At 40.9% G+C, this 11,219-nt stretch overlaps 1 protein-coding gene across 1 annotated transcript; it reads right to left on the reverse strand.

Annotated features, from left to right (window-relative positions):
* Positions 1 to 927: 927 nt before the first annotated feature.
* Positions 928 to 6,406, reverse strand: LOC106965311 (RNA polymerase II subunit L). Its single transcript, XM_053220393.1, is given in 5 exon segments — positions 928 to 1,422; positions 1,551 to 1,829; positions 4,525 to 4,706; positions 4,709 to 4,729; positions 4,732 to 6,406. Coding segments are annotated over 3 exon segments (186 nt in total). The 5' UTR covers positions 4,826 to 6,406; the 3' UTR covers positions 928 to 1,422; positions 1,551 to 1,829; positions 4,525 to 4,635.
* Positions 6,407 to 11,219: the final 4,813 nt, after the last annotated feature.

An 11,219-nucleotide genomic window follows, 5' to 3' on the forward strand; every position in this document is an offset into this window, starting at 1 on the left:
TTGGAGTCCCAGTCTGAGAGAAACCTCACACTCTAGTTCTCCTCCCATCCAGGATGTGATTATCCATCTGTGCAGAGAAAATGAAGGTACTGCTGCTATATACAATATGGATCTCACAATGTTGAAAAGTTCACAGAAAACTACGTATGATAATTTTATATACACGAAGTTAAAAGGAGGCGAAACTAGGGGTGCCTGGGTGGCTCAGTAGGTTGAGTGTCCAACCTCAGCTCAGGTGATGATCTCATGTTTTGTGCTGCTGTCAGTGTAGAGCCTGCTTCAGATCCTCTGTCCCCCCCCCCCTTCTCTGCCCCCCTCCTGTTTGCGCTCTCTTAAAAATAAAACATTAAAAAAAAAAAGGCAAAACTAACCACATGGTGTCACAAGTGAGCGTGCTGGGGAAGGGAGGAGTCAGGTTCTTGGTAGGCATTAGGAGTTGTGGGTGCTTCTAGGTGCTGGTGTTCTACTACTTGGTCTGACTGATGTCACATGGTTATGTTCCCTTTGTGATGCTTCACTGAACCATGCACTTACGATGTGTATGGCTTTCTCTAGGTATGTTACACTTTTTATTGTAAAAGTTTGTTTTAGGGGTGCCTATGTGGCTCAGTCAGCTAAGCCTCTGACTGTCAATTTCGGCTCAGACCATGATCTCATGCGTGTGGTGAGTTCTAGCCCTGCGTTGAGCCCTGTGCTGATAATGCAGAGGCTGCTTGGGATTCTCTCTCTCTCCTTTCTCTGCACCTCTCTCACTTGTGTGCTTTCTTTCTCAAAAAAAAAAAAAATAAAAATAATAATAATAATAATAAAGGTTTCTTTTAAAATATTTCTTGTGCTTTTATATACATTTCTAAATTATCCAGTTAGACTGTTCTAGCAGCAGAACATTAAAAGGCAACAGGAAGTTGATCACATACAACAATTAAAGCAAACCACCTTCTCTAAATGCACACTTCTTGGTTGCCTTCATCTGCAGGGGGTTCTTAATGTTCCTCTGGGAGGTATGAAGTTTTAGAGCACAAATCTATTTGGGGAAAAAACTCCCATAATTGCATGTTGTATTAAGAAAAAAAAAAAAGCATCCAACAGGAAGGAAATGGAATTGTTTTCAGCAGCCTAGAACAATGTCTTGGGTTGCTTCCTCTTTGTAACATGGCAGGTGAGGGTAGAGTAAACAAAATGAGCATCCTTGTGGATTTTATTTTAGGTAGGGTTAACTTTAGCATAATAAGTGCAAGATACTTAGAGAGAAATGGAATACTTACTTGATATTGTCCAAATGTTAAGTCTTGGTGCTGGAAGCCTCTATCACAAAGAGGCCCAAAGTATTTTGTTCCTTTTTTCCTACCCAGACAGTAGGGGTTATTTCTCACTTGGATTTGTAAAGTCTTGGAGGCCAATATTCTCCATTTGGGAAAGCATCTGTTGATGGTAAAAAAAAAAAAAAAAAAAAAAAAAAGACAGGGAATGAGTGATGGCAGCTGTAAAATTCTTGCTGGCTGGATAAATGCTATCTCATTGGTCTTCTCTTTTTGCCTCCCCAAGCTCACCTTCCTGCTCTCTCTCTCAAAGTCCCACAGCATTTATGTTTTTGTCTCTTTGGCACATAGGGTTTGACTTTGTAGCTGCCTTATCCCCCCCCCCCAACCCCCAGGCTGGAAACTTTCCAGTGGCAGAAATTGTAGCTCATTGGGTAGAAATGGATCTCCTGCACCATATCTGTTCTTGCATGGCAGAGGCTGGTTGCTTGCCCCTTCTTCAGACTGGGAGCTGAAGGTTCTTCATGTTGTATTTCCATTGTTTGGTACACAGTAGGGGTTCAAGAAGTGCTGGTTAAATGAAGAAAAGAAGGGATGGTGGATCAGTTCTCCCAATTTCTAGATTCTTCAGAAGCTCTGCCTCCCGAGTGCTGCAGAAAACTGTGATGGCTCCCTGAAGAAGGGGTCTACATGGCATTCCTTCTTTCCCTACTGATCACCACACTCTTCTCAACCTATAGAGGGCAGAATAAAGAATGTGGGGTGGCAATGGGGCTGAAAATTTGAGCTTATTTCCCAGGGGTTGGTTCCCCTGCTATAGGGAAATTATCTGTTTATAATTGTGGCTTGGCATTGATAGAACCTTTAAAACAAACATTGCATGCTCACTTAGTAAGTCACTTTGGAAGTACTAGACATCTTCAGAGTCCTTGCACATACATTTTAAAGAAATAAAATCTGCAACCAGTCCTGTGGAAAGAGACAAAATTGTGGGTAGGATGGAAGGCGAGGTAGAAGAAAGTGCATAGGAATTTGCGCAGTGGAGAACTCTGGTGTTAAAGTTCAGGGAGAGGGGTGCCTGGGTGGTTCAGTTGGTTAAGCGTGTGACTACAGCTTAGGTCATGGTCTCACGGCTGGTGAGTTTGAGCCCCGTATTCGGCTATTTGCTGTCAGTGCGGATCCTGCTTTGAATCTTCTGTCCCCCCCACCCCCATCTACCCCTCCCCTGCTCATTCTCTCTCTCTCTCTCTCTCTCTCTCTCAATAATAAATAAACATTAAAGTTCAGTGAGAGAAGAAGTTACTAAGAATAAAAGTTTCAACTTTGTAAACCTTGCAGCCTCTATGCAGCTAAGAACTAGGGACAGAGATGCAGCCTGCTTACTTTGTGCGCCAAAGCTCTTTACAGTCGTGAAGTCTGACAGATACTGATTAGATTCTAAAAATGCAAACTCCTTTCTACATACTCACTGCTTTCCCTCAGTTTTAGACAAATTTGCTTGTTAGTGATTTTACTTTTTCTTTGCAGTGGAAAACACCATCACTGTAAGAGGTGAAGGTGTCTATTTGAAGATGTGGGAGGGGCGCCTGGGTGGCTCAGTCGGTTGGGCGTCTGACTTCGGCTCAGGTCATGATCTCGCAGTTCGTGAGTTCGAGCCCCGCGTCGGGGTCTGTGCTGACCGCTCAGAGCCTGGAGCCTGTTTCAGATTCTGTGTCTCCCTCTCTCTGACCCTCCCCCGTTCATGCTCTGTCTCTGTCTCAAAAATAAATAAATGTTAAAAAATTAAAAAAAGAATGAAGATGTGGGAAAGTTAATCATGAACTCTTCTGATTCCCTCTTACGTCGATCATCAAACACACTGCAGTGTGGAAATCTGTGTCTGTGACATGCATTTGGCATACACTTAATCTAAGGTTAACATAACATATGTTCACATTTCAAAGTCTGGATCTGATGAACAGGAATACAATTTAAAATCATAAATTGATCAATGAGTTGTTTCTGGAAAAAAATGTTCTTTTTCCAGATCATTGATTTTTGATATTTGAAGTGCAAGGTACATACAGTACAATCTCATTTGCTTAATACCTTTTCCCACCTCTGTGAACCTGCAGACACATGTGACATATGTAAAGGTTTAGAAGGATGTATATGAGTTTTAGCAGTGATCGTCCATGGAGGGTAGGTTTGGGGGTTTTCTGTTTCCGTATTTTTGCTCTTAAGTATTTCCTGAGTTTTCTGTAATAAGAAAAAACTTAAAAAAAATTTTTTTTAATTTATTTTTGAGAGAGAGAGAGAGAGAGAGAGAGTGCATGCGTGCAAGCAGGACAGAAGCAGAGAGAGAGGGAGACACAGAATCTGAAGCAGGCTCCAGGCTCTGAACTGTCAGCACAGAGACTGACACAGGGCTCAAACTCATGAACCGTGAGATCATGACCTGAGCCAAAGTCAGACACTCAACCGACTGAGCCACTCAGGCACCCCAAGAAAAAAAATTGTTATTTTGAAACAAGAGGGGAGTTGTGGGTAGAACATACAAATCTGAGAATAGTTAGAAACATTCAGAGAAAATGATGGTCACTCCAATAACTACATCGTTCTCTTTCCCTCTGGACATGCCCCTCATCAGCCCATTTCCAGTGGTCAGGGTCATCCACCATGCAAATTTGATGGTGGCACCTCCCTGCTTTGAGTCAATTCCCTCTAAACGGATGTCAGTGTCTCTTTTCGTCCTTATCATCCTATGTAAGTCAGTCACCTTTCAATTCCAAGTGACAGAAACCTCATTCAAAGTAGCTTAAGCAAAAATGAGGAATTTCTTTGTTCATGTAACCAGAGTCTGAGGTTGGCTTTAGGCAGCACTAGACTAGGAGTTCAAAGATGGCATTCATGCTTTATCTTTCCTAGTCCTGCTTTTCTCATGTTAGTTTTGTTTCTAGACAGGTTCTGTCCATGTGGAGGCAATATGCCATTGGTAACTCCAGGCCCCCATGGTCCTTCAAACTCGGATACTGAGGAAGGGAGAGGATTGGGGTTGGCTTGGGTTGGGTCATGTGCTCTTTCTTAGGGCAACTCCAGAAGAGAATGAGGAGTACAACAGAGGGAAATGGGTGTTTCCCAAAGGAAAGGATTCTAGGCAAACCATGACACCTTTATCTCTTCCCTCTCCAGACTCATCTGTCTCTCCCTCTCTCCTTCTCTCTCTCTCTTGGTTCTTCAAGGACCTTTACTGATGGTTCCTTCCAGAGGAAGGACATACACATACCCACGTGGCTGTGGTCAGGCATTGCTCCCAGCTCTTCTACCTCAGTGGAATGAACTCCAGGCACAACCCTGACTGCCCGTGGTCAGCAGGAGGCAGGAGGCTCTAGCACGGTTACTTCTCCAGGGATGCAGAATTGAGCAGCTTCTCCATCAGTTCAGCGTGAGACAGTAGCGTGCAGCACTCAGGCCCAGTGAGTCCAGGGCGCCCCCTCAGTCTCCAAGACCCGCAGCAACCCCAGCTAGGCCTCCTACTTGTTGCCCGCCATCTTGCCACAAGTGACGTAGCACATAGGTATAATCATGGCGGCAGCACGGCAGCAGACTGGTCCCACAGACTGCCTGACCAACGGTCACCACACTACAATTCTCTAGACTCATCTCTTTTCTAGCTGCACCCGAAGTATTTTTGGTTCCAGGAATATGCCAGACATACTTCCTCGTCTTTTATTTTATGCATCTCATTGCACTGGCTGCAAATAGCCTTCCTCAATTTTTTACCTACTGCCAACTCATCCTTCAAGCTTTTCCTGATCCTCACTATCTGGGCTGGGTACTCAACTATGTGATCCCATAAGCATGTAATTGATACTCTTGACATCATACTACAGTCTGCTGCAAGTTCTTGTTTGCATAAATACTGTCCTTCCCTCACTAAACTAGCTCCTTGTGTTCAGTGATTGCTTAATGAATGGCCCACAAGTGTTTATTGAATGATTGAAAGATAACCTCAGTATGGATAAGATCATACCCTGCTTCCTCCATTTGTAAAGTTCTTACAAAAAATCTTGAACTTTTGTTTAGGAGTTAAGGCATAATCTATTATTTTTTTTAGAAGATTTTTTTAAAGTAATCTCTACACCCAATGTGGAGCTCAAACCCACAGCCCAAGAGCAAGAGTTGTTTACTACCCCGGACTTCAAGCTGTATTACAAAGCTGTAATCATCAAGACAGTATGGTACTGGCATAAGAACAGACACACAGATCAATGGAACAGAACAGAGAACCCAGAGATGGACCCACAAACGTATGGCCAGCTAATCTTTGACAAAGCAGGAAAGAATATCCAATGGAATAAAGACAGTCTCTTCAGCAAGTGGTGCTGGGAAAACTGGACAGTGACATGCAGAAGAATGAACCTCGATCACTTTCTTACACCATACACAAAAATAAACTCAAAATGGATGAAAGACCTAAATGTAAGACAGGAAGCCCTCAAAATCCTTGAGGGGAAAGCAGGCAACAACCTCTTTGATCTTGGCTGCAGCAACTTCTTACTCAACACGTCTCCAGAGGTAAGGGAAACAAAAGCAAAAATGAACTACTGGGACCTCATCAAAATAAAAAGCTTCTGCACAGCGAAGGAAACAATCAGCAAAACTAAAAGGCAACTGACAGAATGGGAGAAGGTATTTGCAAACAAAGTAACAGATTAGTATCCAAAATCTATAAAGAATTTAGGGTTAGGGTTAGGATTAGGGCTAGTATCCAAAATCTATAAAGAACTTATCAAACCCAATACCCAAAAAACAAATAATCCAGTGAAGAAATGGGCAAAAGACAATAACAGACATTTTTCCAAAGAAGACATCCAGATGGCCAACCAATACATGAAAAAATGCTCAATATCACTCATCATCAGGGAAATACAAATCAAAACCACACTGAGATAACACCTCACACCTGTCAGAATGGCTAGCATTAACAACTCATGCAATAACAGACGTTGGTGAGGATGTGGAGAAAAAGGATCTCTTTTGCATTGTTGGTGGGAATGCAAACTGGTGCAGCCACTCTAGAAAACAGTATGGAAGTTCCTCAAAAAATTAAAAACAGAACTACCCTATGACCCAGCAATTGTAGCACTAGGTATTTATCCAAGGGATACAGGTATGCTGTTTCGAAGGGACAGAGGCACCCCAGTGTTTATAGCAGCACTATCAACAATAGCCGAAGTATGGAAAGATCCCAAATGCCCATCGATGGATGAATGGAAAAAGATGTGGTGTATATATATATACAATAGAGTATTACTAGGCAATCAAAAAGAATGAAATCTTGCCATTCGCAACTATGTGAATGGAACCAGAGGGTATTATGCTAAGCGAAATTAGAGAAAGACAAATATCATATGACTTCACTCAGACGAGGACTTTAAGATACAAAACAGATGAACATAAGGGAAGGGAAGCAAAAATAATAAAAAACAGGGAGGGGGACAAAAACATAAGAGACTCTTAAATATGGAGAAGAAACAGGGTTACTGGAGGGGTTGTGGGAGGGGGGATAGGCTAAATGGGTAAGGGGCATAAAGGAATTTACTCCTGAAATCATTGCTGCACTATATGCTAACTAACTTGGATGTAAATTAGAAAAATAAGTTAAATAAAAAATTTTAAAAAAAGACAACAGAAAGAAAAAAAAAGAGTTGTACACTACCAGCTGAGCCTGCCAGATGCCCCAAGATATAATGTATTATAAATAAAACCTCACACAACACATGTAATTTGCTATATATGTGTTAATGAAGTAGACATATAATATGAAAATAAAATATCAAATCATGCTAAATTAAGTATCATTGGCCTTTGAATACCATGTTATAGTTCTATTTGAAATATTGCCACCAATATCTGGTTAGCTAGGTCAGGGTTTCTTAACCCAGAGTCTGCAGACCTCTAGAGATTTGAGGGTAGAATTCAGATGATACGTGAACTTGGATGCGAATAAAAATTATTTCCTCTAAACTTTAAGCGGAATTTAGTATTTCTTTTTATTATAAATGCAACAATCCAGAGCTGTATCAGGCAGTAGCTGTGAGTTTGTCAACAATAGAAATCAGGTATTTTCATACCACAACTGTTGTAGAGATATCATACTGTTTATGCTACTTTGATATCACAGCAGTTGTTAAACTTCCTGCTAGATGTGGTTATTAAGTGAACACATATATTACTGTATTATACATTTACATTATTTTGATAACTTGTACTTCAATATAATTTTTTTACTTTAAAAAAATTATTATTTATTTTTTAATTTTTTTTTTTTTTTTTTTTTTTTTTTTTTTAGAGAGAGTACATGTGAGCAGGGGAAAGGGTAGAGAGAGAGAGAATCCCAAGCAAGCTCCATGCTCAGCTTGGAGCCTGACAACACGACTCTGGGATCATGACCCAAGCTGAAATCAAGTGTCAGAAGCTCAACCAACTGAGCCACCCAGGTGCGCCTAATTGGTTTTCTTTGTAATCCCATGCATTTCATTTTCTGCGCTTAAAAACATTATTCTGAAAAAGAATCCATGGCACAAAAATGTTGAATTGATGGTAGCATTCATTTGAAATACGACCAAAGTGTGGTGATCTAATTCCAGAGAAACTTAGCCCTCCTGCCTTTTGTACCACCAGGCAAAGGATAGAGATTATAGGCCTTTAGGACAATCCTAAAAACTATAAATCTAAGAAAGGATGTCCTTTCTCAGCCTGAAAATTTATTTGAATGGAAAAGCCATGTGAGTTATTTAAGTTTCAGAGGATCTCTGGGGTAGGTTGGAAAAGTGGAGTAAATGCATTTGGATCTACTCATAAACTCACAGCTAAACGCTGCAGACTTTGGCTTAAGACTTGTCCAAGAAGACAAATTCATTTCTTTGTGTAGTATCTGCATAGATATCTACTAGAATAGGATTTTAGTTACTAAAACTGTTAGGACATGTTCTGCAAGGTTGTGAGATCCTTTCTAATAACTGGCGACAAGGACCTCTCAGAGGTTGTAAACTCATTGGAATATTTGTCCTCTAGGAATTTCTCTTTGGTTGATTTGTCTTGGTTCCAATGGGAAGCAGATGGTCCTTAAATTAAGATACTTTGAGGGGCGCCTGGGTGGCGCAGTCGGTTAAGCGTCCGACTTCAGCCAGGTCACGATCTCGCGGTCCGTGAGTTCGAGCCCCGCGTCAGGCTCTGGGCTGATGGCTCAGAGCCTGGAGCCTGTTTCCGATTCTGTGTCTCCCTCTCTCTCTGCCCCTCCCCCGTTCATGCTCTGTCTCTCTCTGTCCCAAAAATAAATAAAAACGTTGAAAAAAAATTTAAAAAAAAAAGATACTTTGAGGAGATACTGCACAAAGGTTTGGGAGCAGGGAACCACAACAGGAAGCACAGTAACTTGAGCAACTCCAGATTAGTGGCAGCAGAGCTGATATTACCTCTTGGGCAGAAGGAAAAGCACAGGGAGTGGCAAATCCAAGGAAATTAGTGAAGGGAAGCTTGGAAAAGATGGTGACAGAGCCAAAAGAATAGGTATTCTGACCATCAGTCTATCTCTGACCAGGGCACTCCTCGGCCAAACCCACCCAGAGGCCAGGAGGCAAAGGAGCTCATTGCTGTGGTCCATTCATCAGCTTCACGGGGAAGAGGGTGGAGTAGAGATGGAGGGGATAGAGATATCCAGCACATAGGACAAATCCCTACCATATAGCACATATCACAGTATTTGATGGTCTAAGGGGGGAGGGCTGTAATATTTAACTAATCTGTAATTTTTTTTAAGTTTATTTTGAGACACACACAAAGAGAGGAGAGCGAGCGAGAGAGAGCGAGCAGGGGTAGACAGAGGGAGAATCCCAAACAGGCTCCATGCTGTCAGCACAGAGCCTGAATTGGGGCTTGATCTCACGAACTGTGAGACCATCGAAATCAAGAGTCGGATGCTTAACCACTGAGCCAGCCAGGTGCCCCTATGCTTGTAATTTTTAATTCATGGCTGTGCCTAATAAAATTCTGGCACACAGTAAGTACTCAATGTTACTGAATGATTAAACAGAGAATTGCCATGCCACTGAAACAGAGTAAAAGCAAACTATCGACTACCAATAATTAGGAACTATTTACTTTCAGACAGTGGACATTTAAAATGTTATGGAGGGGTGCCTGGCTGACTAAGTCAGTGGAGCAGAGTTGATCTCAGGGTTGTGAGTTGGAGCCCCATGCTGGGTGTAGAGATTACTTAAAAATATTTTCTAAAATGTTATGGAAATATGGGAGCATGATGATCTATTCTGTAGCTCAGGCAGATGGATGTCATAGCTTTGTAACATAGTAAGTACAATTGAGCATCCTCATTCATGGATTCCGTGTTTGCCTACTCTTTAAAACTTCCCTGGTGCTCTCGGGGTCACCTCTAGAGTGAAAATTTTGACTTGCTCAATGCATATGTTCCTACTTGGGGTTGAGCAAGGTGTTTCACCTCCCATACTGTAGATGAATATCCTTTGCTCCAGTTAGTGCCATTTTTTTTTTTGCATTTTTGTGCTTTCATTGGTGATTTCCCTGTTTAAAATGCCCCCCAGATGTAATGCTGAAGTGCTAATTTTTCCTAATAGGTGCAAGAAGGCTGTGATATGCCTCATGCAGAAAATAACATGTTAGGTGAGCTTCGGTGAAGCATGAAGTTACAGGGCTGTTGACCATGACTTCAATGTTAGTAAATCAATGTTAGTAAATCAACACAACACAAAGACACCTGAAACAAGCTTCTGTATTGACTAGTTGATAAAAATGTGACCAGAGGCTTGCAGAACAATAGGCCTGTATTTTCCCTAGGAGCAATGGCTCAGTATTCTGTATTAGTTCTGTATTAGTGGTGACTATAGAATCTAACTGCCATGAAGAACAACAATCAACTGTACTCGCAGTTTTCCAGTTCCTAATAAAGATTCAAAAAAGAAAATTCAAGTTACAAAAGACATTTTTCTATAGTTGGCAGCTAATTGGTACTTATAATGTAAAACCAAAAAGGGGAAAAACATTAAAACCCATCACCACTGCGTAATTTCGATGTGATACATTAAAATTTATTAGTTTCCGAATAGTATTTGACTAATTCCAAATTATTTCAATTAGAGTTATCTAGGCCATATAGTTGGAAAATTGAAGAAATTAGTGGGAGGGAAAACAATCTAATACATTGACTTTAAGAAGAATTACATATGCTTTATTCTTATTATCTGGACTCAGCTGGTTAATTCAGTCCTTAGGCCAATTTATACCTACTCCACAATAAATCATACATTATCCAAAAGCTTCACGCTTCTACTTACAGTAGCATAGCAAACTTGGAGGTTCCTTGTAAAAAAGAAATCACCATTCCATTGACTAATGTGGACAATTCCTCCATGCTCTGGCATAAGAATATTTAATGTTAGCCAACAAGACAGCCAGCGATGCTTTTGAGGCATAGAATAGTGGCAGCCTTTTGATTTTTAGTTGCTTTAGGTATACAACCTCGAATAGTAGAGACACTGACCTGAAATTTCTAACCCACTTTCTATCGTTAAGGATGTTATTTCCCCCAGGGACCACCAGGTATTTATAAAAATTTGTACTAACATTCTGTAAGAATCCACAAACATCAATAAGAAGCTGACTTTCTTGTCATGCTCCAAATGTCTTTAAGACTAGACATACTACATATATTATAAAGAGCTTTAGGATAAATATTGAGTGCCTGGGTCTTAACACAGTAGTAAAAGTTAGGTCATTTTTTATTTCTGAAAAACACTTTTGGTACCATTATCATACCCCAAAATAGGGATTAGTGTTACTGGTGATTAAGAAGCTCGAAGCTGTAATTATGCATATCCTTCCTGTGAAAATAAGCAGTAGCAGCGTTCTGAAAATGTGAGGGGAAAACACCCAGGCACTTAA

Source organism: Acinonyx jubatus, chromosome C2 (genome assembly GCF_027475565.1).
Source record: "Acinonyx jubatus isolate Ajub_Pintada_27869175 chromosome C2, VMU_Ajub_asm_v1.0, whole genome shotgun sequence".
Taxonomy (NCBI): Eukaryota; Metazoa; Chordata; class Mammalia; order Carnivora; family Felidae; genus Acinonyx; species Acinonyx jubatus.